An 18,347-nucleotide genomic window follows, 5' to 3' on the forward strand; every position below is an offset into this window, starting at 1 on the left:
GAATAGAATGGCATATCATATGTCAACTTTTGACATTTTCTTATATGGTTTATTTGAAATTGTAACATGCAGTTCATAACGACAATTTGACTCAAATAACAAGTGTGTGGGACCAAATTATTTGTAAAAAATGCTTTTTCCAAATATGCTAATAGGCCACCCTCGTACCATTTGAGAAAAATGAGATATGATTAAAAATACGATTTGGGCATCTTTTAACTGGTCAGGACAAGATACGCAAAACATTAGACAATCAAATCTATTTTTCAAGGCTCCTTGATTAAAAATTAGTGTTTTTAACACGGCCATGGTAATCTAGATTGAAATTTAAAATACGATTTTTTAAAGCGAAAAATAAAACTTTTCGATATACCAAAATCTCTTTGCAATGGTTTATATAAAAGAAAATCTGTTTTACTATGCACAAAAAAGTTACTTTTGATAGGTCTAGACGTAAATTGCCACTTAACCCCACTTTTTCGTATGTAAAGAGGATCGTTGTAATTTGTCGCTATGACAGCTTTTGCATGACATATGTCATAATGATTCTTTTTATTATTGGATATATTGATAAAATTCCGCATAAACTTTTTTCAATAACCCAATAATAAAAAAAATATATATAGTAATTTTTATAAAAAAACACTTTAGTTAGCTATGTTGTTTATGCCAGTGTGGACAAGAATAGTTATTACATAAAATAATTAATTTTCAACACTTTTATATTCTTACATATCTACAAAAACATGGAACGCTATATAATACAGTTATCCTTATATATTTGCAAGAAAAAATCTCAGTATTACTGTTAACTTGTATTTACACATTCGTTAAAAAGACTAGGAAAATAATATCGTTTCTCATGTACGTCCTGCAGATCAATCCATGCTAAGCCTTGATTAACCTGAAAAAAATCCTTTAAGTATAAAACCTTTGGTGTTACATATTTTTTATAGTTATAAAACTATATACAGGGTGGTCCGAACTGGATTTCGGAAACTTCGGCAGCATTTTCTGCAGATAAAAATAAGTAAAAAAGTTCATATAAATGTATGTCCTAAAATGCTTAGATTCGGAGATACAGAGTGTAGAAGTTTCATTTTTATTTCGATTTTTTTCCAAATAATTTCTGAACTAACGTCGATCTTTGGATGAAAATTGGTGTCTGGGAGTTTTTTGATATGAGAAATTTGATTTTGATGTCAATATGATTCCTACTTATAGAGGGCGCTACCTACATATTTTTTAACTGGTTCGAAGAGTAATAACTTTTCGTCTGTACCTGTATAACACTACGGAGTAAAAAAATATACGTTTACGACGTTTTTTTACGTAAAAAGGTCTCTTGGTAAAAATCGCTACGAATAATGCTTCTCGAGATATTTATAATCGAAATTATCAATACATGTTGACTAAAGTTATTAGACTGAAATCATAAATTTGAAATGTTTTTCTGCCAAAAGTTTAACAGAAACTGTTTATCATTATTTTTTCGAAGAAAAAGATATGATTAATTTAAAAAAGTTCCCAAATTTATCATTTCAGTCAAATAACTATCTACTCATGTTTATTTTTTGGCCACTAATAACATATATTAACTACTTCCATTCTAAATATCTTGAGAATGGTTGCTCGTAGCGATTTTTACCAAGAGATATTTTTTACGTAAAAAATCACGGAAATGTACATTTTTTCACTCAGTAGTTTTATACAGATACGGCCGAAAAGTTATTACCCTTCAAAACAGTTAAAACAAATGTAGGTGGCGTCCCCTACAAATAGGAGTCACATTGACATCAAAATTAAATTTCCCACGACACCAATTTTCATCCACGAAAAATTTGAAATAAAAATGAAACTTCTACACCCTGTATCTCCGTAACGCATTTTAGGACATCCATTTATACGAATTTTTTTACTTATTTTTTTATCTGCAGAATATGCTACCGAAGTTTCCAGAATACAGTTCGGACCACCCTGTATAATACTTATCATCACTTTTAGGACCTTAGGACAAATAGCTTTAACAAAGATTGTGGTGATTGTAATTTAAATGGGTCCGTTACAGTAGCCCCCGGTTGTCCAAACTCTTTAATATTTTAGCACTGTATTGCACCCACCTAGCACTACCTAGCACCCAACTTACAGAGCTAGCACCACAACCCCTAGTGAATTACAGGACATTTTTACCGGGGGGCTAATGTAACGCTAGCCCCCCCCCGAGTTGAATTTTTCCCTTAAAACTTTAGCACTCTATTGCACCCACCTAGCACTACCTAGCACCCAATTTACACAGCTAGCACTACACTCCCAGAAGAGTTATAGCATATTTTCACCTGGCGCACAGTGGGGCGGATGGCAATTCTAGTGGGACAAAACGTCAGCGATGTTTGGGACTTTATTATCTCGTAATACGAGATAGTAAAACTAATAGGCATAAAACTGTTATAATATACATGACACAAAAACCGTACTGTAAACTATTGCCAAATAAATAAAATTATGATATCAGGTGAAACACTTACAAAAAACTCTATTTAACAGTTATTTCTTAATTACTTTGTAATCTTGTTACAACTTGTATATTTTATTTTAAAAAAAATACTATTTTATTAAAAAATAAATAAAATAGATGTTTAATTTTAATTTATATATATATATATATATAGTAAGAATCTAAGACAATATTTTAAACTTTTATTAAAACTAATAAATCATTTAATTTTATTAGAAGTTATAAGAAATTTAAAAAAGGCTTTTGCATATCATCATGTTTTATTTAACTAGAACATCATGTGGATGTTTTTGGCTTGATGAAAATTGCCGAACTGACTATTGGTGTCATTCATTGATTTTTTGAACTCAGTGCCTTTCGATAAAGTTTCAGAGTTTTCAACAATTATTACAGCAGCATCCCTACTCCCACTAGACCTAAAGCTCACAGTACTTGCAAAACCCAATCTTCTTTTGAAAGGTCTTCTATTAACCCTTTAACGAGTCTTTGTTTCGTGTTTATATGCTAGGTAGTGCTAGGTGGGTGCAATACAGTGCTAAAATATTAAAGAGTTTGGAGAACCGGGGGGCTACTGTAACGGACCCAATTTAAATCAACTTTTTTAAAATTATATAAAAACAATATTATATGGTCATTTTTTCTGCTGGTCTAATATCATTGAAAAAATTCTTACCAAATGGTCTAAAGCATTTTCACTTCTTTCCCTTTCCCAGTTTAACTCCTGTTTCAGAAAAGACACTGTAACATATGCCCTATTTGATGCTGAGGCTTGAGTAAGAATGGCTGAATGATCCATACTCAATTCACCAGGAACTGACTGGATCATGTACTAAAAGGCAAAGGCATAGATATATTCAAGAATTTATTATTATTTATTCAGATTTCAGTTAATAACAGTAAAATACATATTAAGGTTGATTCTCACTATACCTTCCATATCAGCGTTTCGTTCCGTTTCCCTTCCGTTTACATAAAATATTATATCATGTAAATGAATAGGACAATGCACACTATCCGTTCCGTTTCCCTTCCGTTCTATATCATTTCCTTTCATACATTTTTTTGGCGGACGGACTGAAGCGTATCGGAAACAGCGTTGTCACGTTCTTATAATTTGTACCAGCTCTGTTAAAATTTTGCTGATATTTACTTAATCTTTCACCTCTTAATTAAATCTATTACATTTTCAAGAGATACAAATTTTTAAAATAAAACTTTCGTAATGATATAAATTGTACAATAAAAAGTACGGTACTGATACGGAACGGAAGCTTACGTATAGCGTCAATACAATAAAAATACAGAACGGATATGGAATGGAAACGGAAGGTAGTGAGAATCAACCTTTAGCATAGCCTGTCCAGAGATCGAATATACAGGGTGGCGCCAATCATACGACGCGAAGGCTCCAAGGAGAACAGTAGTTTATATTGAAATTAAATTAACTGAAAGCATTTTATAAAAATAATAGTTCTACAGAGGATCGCCAAAAAAATTTACACATAAAATTGTGTTTTTTTGTAATTGAACACCCTATACCGGGTGCGCCTCAAAAGTGGATCACCCCCTATAACTTTTTTATTTTTTCAGATAAAAAAAAAATGAGAGTTGGTATGTTAGTATATGACATAAATTTGGATTGATTAACGTTAACATATCATGTGTCAACTTTTGACATTTATGCATACCGGGTGCGTAACAAGTAACAACACTATATAACTTTTTCACCCCTATAACTTTTTAGTTTTTCAGATAAAACGAGATTTGGTATGTTAGTATATGACATAAATTGGGATTGATTGACACATTCAATTGCTTTCGGTCACTTCCGGTTTTACCGGAAATAACTACAACTTTTGATTTTTAAATGGCACCCTTGATATTTTTTTACTTTTTTCGATAGAAAATGACACTCTAAATTGAATGACATATCATACGTCAATTTTTGACATAATCACTCAAAAACAAATTGTATTTTAAATTTCAATCTAGAGCGCCATAGCTGTGTTAAAAAGACTACTTTTTAATCAAGGAGCCTTGGAAAAATAGATTTGACCGTCTAATGTTTTTAGTGTCTTGTCCTGGCCGGTTAAAAGATGCCCAAATCATATTTTTAATCATATCTCAATTTTTTCAAAGGGAACGAGAGTGGCTCATTAGCAACTTTTCGAAAAAGCATTTTTTTACGAATAATTTGTTACCAAACAATTGGTATTTTGAGCCAAATTGTCGTTAAAAACCGCATGTTACAATTTCAAATAAGCCATATGCGAAAATGTCAAAAGTTGACATATGATATGTCATTCGATTCGGAGTGTCATTTTCTATCGAATAAAGTAAAAAAATACCGAGGGTGCCATTTAAAAATCAAAAGTTGTAGTCACTTCCGGTGAAACCGGAAGTGACCGAAAACAATTGAATACGTCAATCAATCCCAATTTATGTCATATACTAACATACCAAATATCGTTGTTTTATATGAAAAAATAAAAAAGTTACAGGGGGTTTGCCACTTTTGAGACGCGCACCCGGTATAGTTTATTTGAAATTGTAACATGCTGTTCATAACAACAATTTGACTCGAAATACCAAGTGTGTGGTACGAAATTATTCCTAAAAAAAGGTTGTTTTTTCCAAATATGCTAATGAGCCACACTCAATCCATTTGAAAAAATTATGTTATGATTAAAAATACGATTTGGGAATCTTTTAACCGGCCAGGACAAGACACTAAAAACATGAGACGACCAAATCTATTTTTCTAAGGCTCCTTTAGTGCTTTTAACACAGCTGAAGATGTCAAAAGTTGACATATGATATGTCATTCTATCCAAAGTGTCATTTTCTACCGAATAAGGGTGAGACAAAATTAATACTGAAATTGGCCACTTTAAAAGCAAGCTACTCTGTTATTTTAAACGGAACATCCAGTATATTATTCCGATATTTCAATGGAGAATTCATATCTCTTCAAAATACTACAATGTTGCCAACCCCTTAGCTAAAGATATTCGTAGATATTTTCATTTTTATTATTTAGGGTCAGTAGATCTTTATCATTTGATAAAATCTAAGTGGCTGTGATAGGCCCATTGTTAATTTAATAAAATTAAATGATTATTAGAGTAAAATATTCAATGGTAATAAAAATGTACACGTTGGAAATATATAATAACTATTGCAGAATTATAACTAGATATGTAGAAATCTAATTGTGACAAAAATTAGCTCAGATGACCAATAACCACCATATTCTTTTTCTAGACAAATTGTAGTTACTATTTTTTTTAGCTAAAATATCTTTAGTACAAAATGTAAAACTGTTTACCTTCCCTTTTCCATATGGAATGACATTAAAGCCACTGCCAAATATTCTCAATTTTTGACTAGCTCTCAACAAATCATCTTTTGATATCTCTTGATGTTCTTTTCTTTTTCCTCTAGCTTTAATTAGTCTTTCTCTTAATTCCTCAAGACTAATTAATCCTCCATTTTTATCATTTGTAGCTAAAGTATATTACAATATAATTAGATGGATTAAACCCATGCCATGCTTTGTTAATTAGCATAAAAAATGCTTTTTCCAAATATGCTACCTTTTAAATTGTGGTATTATGATTAAAACTCATTATCAAATTTTTTTAAACATTTAGATTGATTTAGATGCAATAAGATGTCAAAATTTAATTAATGAGATATGACAGTGACTTGCAGAGGTGACTTGCTTATAATTTTAATTTAAAAGTAATGTTCTTTTCTGTCAATTTTTGATGTTCTGTTGAAGTGATCCCTAGTCTCTTGGACAGACTTTAACTTTATAAAGTCTGGCCAAAGAGAAAAAGGACACTTTCAAATGACAATATTTAAATATTAAAAATTAATTTAATTTTGAATTAAAAGTACAGAAATAGTACTAGAGCTGTTAAATTGTGCTCATATCTATTAATGCTAAAACTGTTCTAGAAAAAGTTTAACTTGGCTCACCTAAACACACTTCAACAACTTGAATTGCTAATTCATAATAAAAATCGCCAATACCTAAAACGGACCAAAACCCCTTTCCAGAAGATAATGGATCTACTCCTATACTAGCACACATTTCCTAAAATCATTATTTAGCTATGTTCTGTTCTGTACTAATTTAGATCATAATCATTACTTGGAATTGCCTCCTAAACTCGGGATTTTTTTTAATTTCATTTTTATGTTTGGATGCAAATTCTTCTAAATTGACTTTAAAAAACTCCAGCTGTTTTGTTATTTGTTCAAATTGATTCTCTTGGATTTCGTTGCCTTTGTCTTTGTACTTCTCTTGTTCTAGTTTTTGTTTTTGGATGGCTCCTAAACCTGCTCGACGTCTCATCTTTTCTAGATGTTAAATATTCCGTAAGCTTTATTATGCCAAAATATTTTTGGAGTTATTTTACGAAACTTAATTAAAGAAATACTTACTGAATACTGACAAGCACGTATAATAACAAATTGTAACAATTAGTAACAATAACAAATAATACAAATTAAAGTTTTGGTTTCCTCAAAACTCAAATATGAGGAAACAAAACAAAAACAGATATCTGTCAAAAATTTAAGGTTATGTTTTACAACATTTCTTCTTTTGCCTTGCTAAGGCCATTTAGCATGCCATTTGCCTTTTACTTTTAGCAGAGCTTTTAAGTACGGCCTCATAATCACAGGAGGTAATTGGTGTGGCTCACCTAAAGTGCTCACCAGGGTTCAGAAGTAGTTAATTAAGACGTAATCAAAGGACGTAATTTACCTGATTAACTACGTGTATTTTTTCTCAAAAACTACGTCTTTTCCCGTTCATTAACTACATAAAAACTACGTTAATAAACTATGTATTGATATTATGAATAATTATCCTTTATATGAGGTGTAATAGAGATAATATGATGTAAATATTATATTTAAAGCCATATTTCTTCTGTTTTCTTAAATACATTATGTGTTTTTAAAGCTTCAACTTATTATAACCTCACCTCAAACCTTTGACATTTGAAAGTTACATACATAGGTTACATAAACTACACCTTCTACATAAACTACATTAACTACATGTAATGTAGTTTATGTAGTTTTTAAAAGTAACATGTAGTTTTCCGAACCCTGGTACTGGTGCTCACCACCAGGGTGAGTTTAGAGGGTGTAGTTTATGTAATATATGTAGGTAACTTTCAAATATCAAAGCTTTGAGGTGAGGTTATAATAAGTTAAAGCTTTAAAAACACATAATGTATTTAAGAAAACAGAAGAAATATGGCTTTAAATATAATATTTACATCATATTATCTCTATTACACCTCATACAAAGGAAAATTATTCATAATATCAATACATAGTTTATTAACGTAGTTTTCATGTAGTTAATGAACAGGAAAAGACGTAGTTTTTGAAGAAAAACTACACGTAGTTAATCAGGTAAATTACGTCTTAGTTAACTACTTCCGAACCCTGCTCACCACTACCAGTCTATCCTGGGCATGTCTCTGGGCCAGCTCTAGGCTCACCTTTGGCTAGCGATGGGACATCGTCGCAAAACATCGATATAGACTATCTACCGTATGATCGAGAAAAAACGGCGTCCAGTTGGCTGGGAAATGACGATCGATGGCATTTCCCATATAAATTTACATTTAAAATGACAGCGATCTTCATTTCCCAGCCAACTGGACGCCATTTTTTTTCGATCATACGGTATGTTAACATAGACAGCAAACATCGATGTTTGAAAATGTCGGTTGTAAAACATTGATTTATTTATTTATTTATTTCAGTCTTTAGGATACAAACGGAACAAAAGTCCAAAACTAGTATCCTGATATTACAGTTTACAATAATTTTGATGTTTAATATTTTTTAATAAAAATAATATTTTTAAGGTATACCATTTTTAAGACACATATTAATATTATATAAGAAGTACATTTGATATAGCTAAATTTTAATAATTTTATTTGTTTTATTCTTACCCATTTTTCGTGGCTGGTCAAAGTAAATGTGAACAACAAAGACACAATCATATTTTAATAATCAATGTGGTGGAGAAATAAAACTCACCTTTTATATTTTCACTACTTACTGCTGATATTTTTCGCTAACTTACCTCATTCTAACAAAAATCTATTCATATAGAAATAAACTATAGCGGTATCATACGACAATCGACAATTAGTCGATTGATTCAATTACACAATTAGTCGATTGAAAACATTCTCTGTTGAAAACGAAACCTCAAGTCTATTTTTTAAGACTGAACATCAAACATCAAATAAAAATCAGATTTCCATAGCAGATTTCGAATAAGAAATATCGATGTTTCGGAAACATCGATACACATCGCCCAACCTTACGAGTGGCTCAAAAATTGCAAAACTGCGTATTATGACGTCATGACAAGTATGACAGATGACAGCTCAACGCCGATCGCCATGTTAATCGCGTTGTGTTTAGCAAAAACAGTTTTAATTTTGTTCATAAAATCTTAGAAAAGTAATATAATTGGTAAGTACATACATAATCTAAGTAGTTAAAAATCCCACATTACTATTATATGATTTATATAGAGTGGATTTGCGACTAAGGTGATAAACTCAAATTTTCATGGTGCCCTTTTGTAAAGTGACGCTTTATTAAAATATTTTGATTGCTTATTCTAGATTTAATATTGCATAATTGTGATGGATCATAGTTATTACAGAGTTTCAGGAGAAGTACACCAACATTTAGTTTCATCAGGAATTCACTTAAATAAGGACTTTATTGGAAGGCCTGGTGAATGGTTTCCACTTCACTTTAAGCAAGCGCCTACCACAATGTATAACAATGTGAGTATCAATAATTACAAAAATCAATTTTAATTCGTTTTTATGATTTTAGAATGTAAAGTAATAATTCTATGTATTTTGTATGCTATGTAGGCCCTTTTATATATACCAATATTTATAAATTATATTATCTGTCTGAATTGAAGAAACTTTAATGTTTATACACTCGCAGGATTACTGAAATATTTATGTTTGGTGTTATAGGAATAGTATTGACCTAGTCAGTTCTAGGATAGCTATATTGGCTAGATATACCTAGTTTTAAGAAATCAAACAATAGATGTAATATTTTGTAATTTTGTACATGTTAAAATTGTTTAGTTCTGGTTTTGTAATAAATTGATTTAATCATTGATCCTTCTCATGAGCATTGTATATATTTATATATTTGTGGCTTAGGGTGCAATACCTAGAATTTCACCTTTAATGCTAATTTTTGAACCATTATAATTACTTTTATACTACTTCTATTGGTCAAAAACAATATACAACATAACAACAATATTTGACGAATTTCTTGTAAAAAGGTTTTTATTTTTGATACAATGTATACTTACCTACTTATTGCATCTAGATTAATGATTGTTTTGTATTAATATAGTAAGCTGGATTTTTATTTTAATCTACAATTAGAATTTCCTAGTCTATCTAGATTAATCAAAAACCTGTAATTATAAAAAGGATTTATTAAATTTGCTTATGTCTTGTATATGTCGTAGTCCCATAGTGTATTCCGTCTTTTCATGAAGAGCCAAGTCACTTAATGAACAAAACTAACCTAATAACATAGCTAGACTGCTAACCTAACTGACACTTCATGAAGTGATCTAGGATCTTCATGAAAAGACGGAATACACTATGTGACTATGATATATGTATACAAATATCAATGAGCAGAGTTATTTGAATAACGTTCTTGCTCATATCTCAACTTTTTCTGAATTCAGCTTCTTGATTCTTGATATTTATATCCGATAATTCTTTTTTGTTACTGATTTAAATGAATTGTTAAACACTCCAAGTTTTTTTACATTTTAAGATATTTAGATACATATAATATTGTAGGATATAAGATTTTATAAATTGGCTGTGTTATTTCAATTTTAATTAAGTATGGGAACATAATATTTATTTTTAGACCAATCAGTATCCACCATCTGGATATGCTAGTTCTTATCCTGTATATCAGAATTATGGAGCAGGCTATAACTACCCTGGCTATGGATATCAGGTATGGTTCGATTAAGTTTCATTCAGAACCTCACAAATAGTGGAATAATTTGTGCTTTCAATTAGCGTAGAAATTTGTTCTTCTAATTTGAATGTAAGCATTCAGAACGTCAAAATTGGTGGTAGGAATTTTCAATTAGTTGAAAAACTTACCTAACTTTTAACATTCACTATGGATACAACTGACTACCGCAAGCTGTTGCTAGGATATGCTATTAGTTTTAATTGTGTTTTTTAGACATTGTGAATGATCATTAACTAAAAAGTATAATGTATAACCAAATTGAAACCACTAATTTATTTCACTAATTGCGAGGTTCTGAATGAAGCTTAAAGTGTAATTGAAACCACTAATGGGCTCTTTCACAAAAAATAAAATACCCAATTCAAGGACAAAATCTGAAATTTATTTATTTATTTTTATTTACGGGAAACCCCATTACATTACAAAATTTACAAAACAATATTAAAAAAAAAGAAAAAAAATGTCTTTTCTTTTTCTTTCACATTGTATAAAGATACTTAAAAACATTAAAAAATAATACAAATAAAACAATAAACACTTATAAGAGAAGAACGGTACAGTAAAAAGAAGAATTATCACACCCATCAATCACCACTCCCATTTCTAATCTTCCTCCTAAATGCCCAGTAAGAGTCACTAAAAATGTCAACATCATGAAACCTGTACAGAGAATTAAGTGCCCTTGGAATTGGAGAGTGCTTTCCATAATTAGTGCTATGCAAAGGAATAAAGAACAAATCATTAATTCTCAATGGCCTAAATGGAACTTTGAAATAAATTTGTCTAAGTATCTCAGGACAGTCATATACGCCATTAACAATCTTATAAAAAAAAAGAAAGATCATAGATTAATCTCCTTTTGTCCAGAGTCTCTAAATTTAATTGGTCTAAGTTGATAATGTAACTATATTCTTGATTGTGTCTGCAAGCGCAATACCTTACAAACTTCTTTTGAACCCTTTCTATTGTTTTCTTAGATACATCGTATTGAGGATTCCATATAACAGATGCATATTCTAAAATTGATCTCATCAATGAGCAATATACTATCTGTAAAGCCCCTACCGACAAGTCTTTACAGTTTCTCAATACAAAACCCAGTGTTTTTAAAGCTTTATCTGCAATTATATTAATGTGTTCATTAAAAAAAAGAGAACAATCAAAGCTTATACCCAAGTCCTTGACCAAATCCACCCATGTCAAATGAACATGATTCAAATCATAATCAAAGAGAATCCCTGGTGATCTTTTTTTGGAAAAACTTATAATTGAATATTTACTAGCGTTTAGGGAAAGGCCGTTCACCTTACACCAGCCACCCATTCTATCTAAATCTCTCTGAAAAGTTGGCAGTCATCAACATTAGAAACAGCCCTATAAATTTTCATATCGTCGGCAAACAACAAGCAGGAGGAATTACTAACACTCGACACAATATCATTGATAAATAGGTTAAACAGTAAAGGGGAACAATGGGCGCTCTGTGGAACACCAGACGTCACTGAGATCTCTCTAGAAGTAAAGTTATTAATCTTAACTACCTGTCTTCTTTCGGTCAGGTAGCTATGGAACCAACCAACCAAATCATTACAAAAGCCGACAGCTCTCAACTTCTCCAGAAGGACAACATGATTAACTCTGTCAAACGCCTTAGAGAAATCCGTATAGACTGCGTCCACCTGGTTTCCATTCTCTAAGGCGTGTAACAGAGCCGTCTGATGTGAGACCAAGTTTGTAAAAGTCGACTTACCATGGGAAAATCCATGCTGGCAGTCTGTTAATATGCCCTTACATTGCCATAGGAAATACTCGTAGACTAGCTTATCTAGAAGTTTTGGAATTGCCGACTGATTACATATGCCTCTATAGTTTTTAATATCAGACTTATTGCCACTCTTAAAAATCGGGATCAAAAAACTAGACTTCCAGAGCCTAGGAAAAGCCGACAGTCTTAAAGACATATTAAATATTATGTGTAATGGGTTAGTTATTTATATATATTTAGTTAGTTACTTATTATATTAATAAGACTATTTTCAGTATATTTATCCAAAAAAATAGTTCCATGACATTGAATAATTTTTTTACAGGCCCTCAATATTAGGGATAATTGGGAATTTGGAATAATTTTAAAGTGCCAATTGATGACGTATGAAAAATACGCCCAATCACATTGCAGAACCGTGCTCGTACGACAGCCAACAACTGGCAACATTGCGATTTGATTTGACGTGCACGTTGAATAATAAATTTGGAGTTAAATTTTTTGTTTACTCCGTTTGTGAACGTTTGTAATCAAATTTTAAGTTTTAAATTGTTATTTTTTGATAATTTGTTCCATCATGGTCGCACCAGAACCTGGATTCGAAAAGGCGTCATCTGATAACCTTACGCAGGTCAGCATGGTGGCCCGGCGGTGTTGCCGCTTTTCAACAGGCCAGGTATTAAAAATAAAGTGCGGATTTTTATTCTGGGCTTTTTTGTTTTTATTTATTTTCTTAAGAACTACTTCAAGTTTTTCGAAAGTGATAGCAGAAAATTCTAGAATTAATAGCTTTATTCAATTATGCAAATTCCAAAATATAGTGAAAGAGCCCATGCGAGGTTCTGAATGAAGCTTTAGTGTTTATTATTAATATTCATAACAATTTTAAAAAGTATGGTGTAGTATTGAAAAAAAAAATAGTAAAATTTGAATGAAATTTACCTTAGTCTATTTTCTTTAGGAAGCCCAGTCGAACCAGCCAGTTTCATCTGGAGGTTTCTCTCAGAGTAATTGGACTCCAATTAACCAACCGAATTATTCGGTTCCTCCCCCTCAACCACCTGGCGAAGCTGAAGGAAAAACTGATGGTGAGTAATTTAATGCTCCATCTCTAATTCTGAATGTTTATACTGTGCATAACTGGAATGTTTATACTGTGCATAACTAAGTTATGTTAATATTTTCAATAGTAACATAGTTATTGCAATTGATTACGTAATAAACGCAACCAAATTGCAACAATTTTTTATATAGTAAGTGAAGTATGTTTTTGTGAAGACAATATGAAATATGAGAACACTCAAAACTAGTAACATGTTTGTGATTTTTTAATGTTTTGACTTGAGTTGTTGATCTCAAACTCAAAACACATAACCTCCTTTCAGGTTTGTTGTTGTGACTGTTTGTGAATTACTCTTTATATTGTATTGTTTAAACACAACTTATTCAGTACTCAGCGGCCAATTACTGCACTTATTCCCCTACATATGTATATTTTTTAAGCTAAACCTCAGTGTAATGCAGTATTGAAATTATTACATGACAAATATAAAAAAATATAGGTAGGATTGCAAATTTTATAGTAAAAACTGATAAGTTGAAGTTGAACAGCTGATATTGAATATGCTGTGATTTAACTTTTTGGTTTGTGACGCGAATTTAAATTAAAATTCTTTTACCCTGTACTTAATTAAATTAAAATTCTTTTACCATATACTATTCTATTTTATGAAAAAAAGTCCGTTTCTAATACAATGATGAAAGTGTCATCATAGAGACAAATTCAATATTTGCTGATAAAACTTATCTAATGATCAGTTAAACCAACTTGTTCATCTCTGTTCAGCTATCCTTCAAGAATAAAACAGACCAAATTGGACATTTCTGTCTATTGTACTTTTTAATTTCTGGTACAAAATCTGGCAATAACATAATAGAAAAACAATTAGTTTCTCTTTGACTTATTTGATTAACATAATTTATTTTTCCATTATTGTATTTCCATCGTTATCTTAAACATAAAAATACAGACCACTGATTAAGGATGACCAAGATCGTATATAACCCAAGTAGCATTTTTGGACACATTTTAGGTAATTTTTCTAATAACCGTGTCTGTTTTTTGACACAAAATGGAAAATGTATGCCACAAATATGAAACATTTTCGAAACCTATATATTTTATATGACTTTACTACATGTATTTCCAATGTGCTGGCACTAGCCGTTTCCTGAAATGTTTCGATACGGAATCAAAACTTGGAGGAAATGTTTCGAAACATTTTCTGCAATTTGTGTCCAAGATGTTCCTGTTTTCAGCAGCCACTGTTTCTGAATGTGAAGAAACAAAATACCAAACTAAAATAATATATGTTTGTGTGTGGATTTCAAAATGAAAACAACCATCAACAATGTCGACCTCCGCCATAATTTTTTTTGTCTTAAAATCTTTGGTTTTAGGTTTTCTCGCACAAAAAATGTCTGGCAAAAGCAAATTCATCCTTTGATTTAATAATGTACTTTCATATTTTTAATGCCTCTTCTATACAGAGAAGACCAGGCTACTAGTGACATAGCAAGTTGCCGGACGAATTTACGTTTACCCGATTTGCGTTCGTACTAGAGATTCACTGCCGATGCCGGCTAGTCGGCTGGTCAGGCAGTACGCAGTTGCAGTTGTGCTTGGACGGGTCGGTCGTGACACTAGGAATACGACGCGAGGAGTGCCGAGTATTTATTATTTTCATTTTAAGTGTTTACCTTCATTTAAGGTAATATTTAAAATAAAAATACTTAAATATTTATTATTTGAGTGTGTTTACAAGCCAAAATTAAACATAAATACATTCTCTAAACCCGAAAAAAACTAAAATATTACTCTAAATAAAAAAGTGTTCAATAAGACCACCTTCTTGTGCTAGACAGAAGCCTAGGCGGTCGTTAAATCCCCGTCTGACATTGGCTAATATATTAGGGCTAATAGTTTGGAAAGCCTCTCTTATTTTTACTTGAAGCTCGTCCAGATTATTAGCTAGATTATTATTGGATTTTACATAACCCCACAAAAAGAAATCATTGGGAGAAAGATCTTGTGATCTAGCGGGCCACAAAATAGTTCCATATCCACGGTTGGGAAAAGTATTATTCAAATATTCTTGAATAATACGGGCATTGTGGACAGGGCAACCATCTTGTTGAAACCAGACATTGTGGAATCTTTCTCCCAATAACTCACGAATTATAGGGAGAATCTGCTGCTGTAATAAGTCCAAAAACTTTGCAACAGTTAAACTACCCTCTATAAAAAATGGACCAATCATATGCTGCCCTACAAAACCACCCCAAACACTTGCTTTAACTCCTGTTCTTCATTAATCAACACATCAGCCTTTTTGTGTTTTTGTGGGGACACGCACCCATGTGTTTCAAAATTATTCATAACTCTTGATATAGTAGGTAAAGATGGAATTGGCCTGTTTACAAAAGTTTGTGGAAAAATTGTTTGTATATCCCGATAAGCCCTATTTTGGAAATACCATTTTACAATTTACAATTTGAATTTTCTCACGAACTTCGTAAACATCCATTATTTTACTTAAAAAATAAATTTTACACGAGAGCTGTAGCGAGAATCTATGTATTCGTTTTGGCTATTAAAACACGAATAAATACAAATTCGGTAACATTCTTATCACATATCTACCTATTTTTATTTTATCGCATTTTTTCGCCTGCTTTTTATCCGGCGGACGGGCATACGCTAATTCGTCCGGTTCTGCCTATGTTACTACTACGGTGATCCGGTCTGTATGTCATTATTTGTTGCTACAAAATATTTTTGTTTGAAATATAGATTTTTATTTTTATTTCTATGTCATGGTTCTGAAAATAAAAATATATAAATCAATGTAAGTAGAACGCGTTCCTACGAGTTTAAAAGCTCTACAGCCGATAAAACATATATTTTTAGTTAAAAACGCTGTCACTAGCCAACATGGCGGAATTTTAATTCAAATATCATATTTGTGTCTAAAAAGAGAGTACCTCGTGTTTCGAAAATGAATCGACGATAAATGGAAACCTTGTTTCAAAAATGTTTCGATTTAGCGCTATCTGTATAGAAATTTCGAACTAGCCACCTGTCAACAACGCCAATTAAAATTTCAGGTCAAAATAAATAAAACATTTTTATTTACTTATTATATCACAATTAAAACATAAAAACATGTATTCCATTGTGGAAAAACGAGAAAATATCGTTTGCTGGTAAAATTTTTCTTTGGCTGTTATTACATTTATTCCTAAAACAAATCATCTTTGTAATGCGTATAATAAATTATAAAACCGCATAAGAAAAATATCTGTATTTGTACTCACCATAATATGTCCTTCCTTCTGCTTTTCCATTATAGTACTATAAAAACTTGAAGAATGTTTAAATGCAAAAACTGCAGAACAAAATTCAAACAATAAAGTAAGGTTATGTTTTCATATTTGACAGAATATCAAATAAATTATAGAAACTTTTCAGGCACAAAATGGGTACGAAATATGTAAATGTGAGCCACATCTGTTTCTTAAAAGTTTCGAGGCATCTGTGACACTAAGATCTTTATTGTTATAGCTTATGTAGCTAAAACCATATTTTGGTAAAATGTTTTAAAACAAAAAGCGATTTATGTTACGAAACATATGTATCAAAAATGTCACGAAACTGTTTCGCAATGTTTCTCAGCAGAGATTTTGTTTCGATTTTGTGTCTAAAAATGCTACTTGGGAAATATACAATCTATAGACTATATAAAATTATTTTTATAGTTTTGTTCATGTTAAAAATCATACTATTATTTTTGAATTGTCACTATTAGAATGTAGAATATATTATGTCTGTTCTGGATAGGTAGACAATTGTGTTATTTAAATATGGTGTACTTATTATTTAATATAAATTGTCCTGCAAAATATATCTTAATTCGTACTATTTCAAGTGTTTATATTAAGGCAAATGTATTTCTGATATAAGTTTAATACTAAGCCGCTTTATTGTTATAAATTCGAAACGATGGTTTGTATTAATGTACAGAATAAAATATACTCCAATAGTGTCACAGTTTTAATTATATCTTTTCGTAGGGTTTTGTATCATCCAAAAGCAGTAGAAACAAAAGGAAGGTCTGATCGACTTGTCTCTAAAAAAAATCCGCTCTATCAAGGAGTATAACATTTGTATAAAGTTGTTATATTCTATTTTATTTTAAGAGGTAACGTTAACTGAGCCTTTCTTGTAGCCGTCGTCCAGGAAATCCAACAGCAGAAGGCCACGTTGACAAAGCAAAGGGAAGATTATGTACGGAAAGCGCTCGTTCTTCGCAGGGAATCGGAACAGTTGCGCCAACAGAAACAGCAGTTGGCCGACGGGGATATGTCCGATAGAGAATTGCTTGCTGTTCTTAGGAAGAACGAAAAACTTCAGGTAAGCTTTGGTTAATTAGTTCTACATTATTGGAATTATACTATTGGCATATGTTTTTGTCTATACATGAAAAATGAATCATGTTTAGTACTTATTGGTAAGCATTTGTTGATAAGCACTGGTGTTAAGGTGGGCTCTAAAGCCCCATCTTTTTATGATATTTTAACGACGTTTCGTGTACTATGAAACTCCATCATTAATGGTGAAAAAATTGTCCGATTTAAATGAAATTTGGTATGTCGATAGATTGGACCAAGGTCAACTTGACCGTGTACGACACGTGTCACTGTAACAGTTAGTTTTGACGCAGGAAACGTCAAAAGTTGATGTCGTCCGATCGCGACCAAATTTGGTGGGTAGGCTATGTGAGCGACGTTGCACGCGGTCTCACCCTGCAAAGTTGAATACGATGTTTCCTTTACATCTTCGTTAGGGTGGGACGGACAGATAGATGGACGGACACACGGACAAGTGTCAGTTCAAATATGCGCACA

The 18,347-nt window shown here is 31.5% G+C and overlaps 2 protein-coding genes across 9 annotated transcripts in view; one reads left to right on the forward strand and one right to left on the reverse strand.

Moving 5' to 3' along the window:
- Positions 1–646: 646 nt before the first annotated feature.
- Positions 647–7,113, reverse strand: LOC115890749 (vacuolar-sorting protein SNF8). Of its 2 annotated transcripts, none has more exons than XM_030911074.1 (6): positions 6,968–7,113; positions 6,675–6,883; positions 6,500–6,617; positions 5,844–6,022; positions 3,189–3,344; positions 647–904 (listed from the first exon to the last, which is right to left on the reverse strand). In XM_030911074.1, the coding sequence occupies exons 2-6, from the start codon at positions 6,876–6,878 to the stop codon at positions 809–811; spliced, it is 753 nt and encodes a 250-aa protein (XP_030766934.1). In that variant the 5' UTR covers positions 6,879–6,883; positions 6,968–7,113; the 3' UTR covers positions 647–808. The 2 variants fall into 2 exon arrangements, with proteins under 2 accessions (XP_030766934.1, XP_030766940.1); XM_030911080.1 differs by having other exon boundaries at positions 6,675–6,906; positions 6,968–7,109.
- Positions 7,114–8,936: 1,823 nt separating this feature from the next.
- The window catches only part of LOC115890763 (zinc finger matrin-type protein CG9776), a 49,229-nt gene continuing 39,818 nt past the window's right edge, over positions 8,937–18,347 (forward strand). For 2 of the 7 annotated variants that reach the window (XM_030911121.1, XM_030911092.1), the window contains exons 1-5: positions 8,950–9,037; positions 9,193–9,360; positions 10,499–10,591; positions 13,342–13,468; positions 17,669–17,853. In XM_030911121.1, the coding sequence (XP_030766981.1) occupies positions 9,214–9,360; positions 10,499–10,591; positions 13,342–13,468; positions 17,669–17,853 (552 nt within the window). In that variant the 5' untranslated portion in view covers positions 8,950–9,037; positions 9,193–9,213. Of the gene's footprint in view, positions 9,038–9,192; positions 9,361–10,498; positions 10,592–13,340; positions 13,469–17,513; positions 17,614–17,668; positions 17,854–18,347 lie in introns of those variants that run through there. The other 5 variants (XM_030911100.1, XM_030911108.1, XM_030911116.1 and 2 more) reach the window with 5 other exon arrangements.

Source organism: Sitophilus oryzae, unplaced genomic scaffold (assembly GCF_002938485.1).
Source record: "Sitophilus oryzae breed Bouriz unplaced genomic scaffold, Soryzae_2.0 scaffold_1178_pilon_pilon, whole genome shotgun sequence".
NCBI lineage: Eukaryota > Metazoa > Arthropoda > Insecta > Coleoptera > Curculionidae > Sitophilus > Sitophilus oryzae.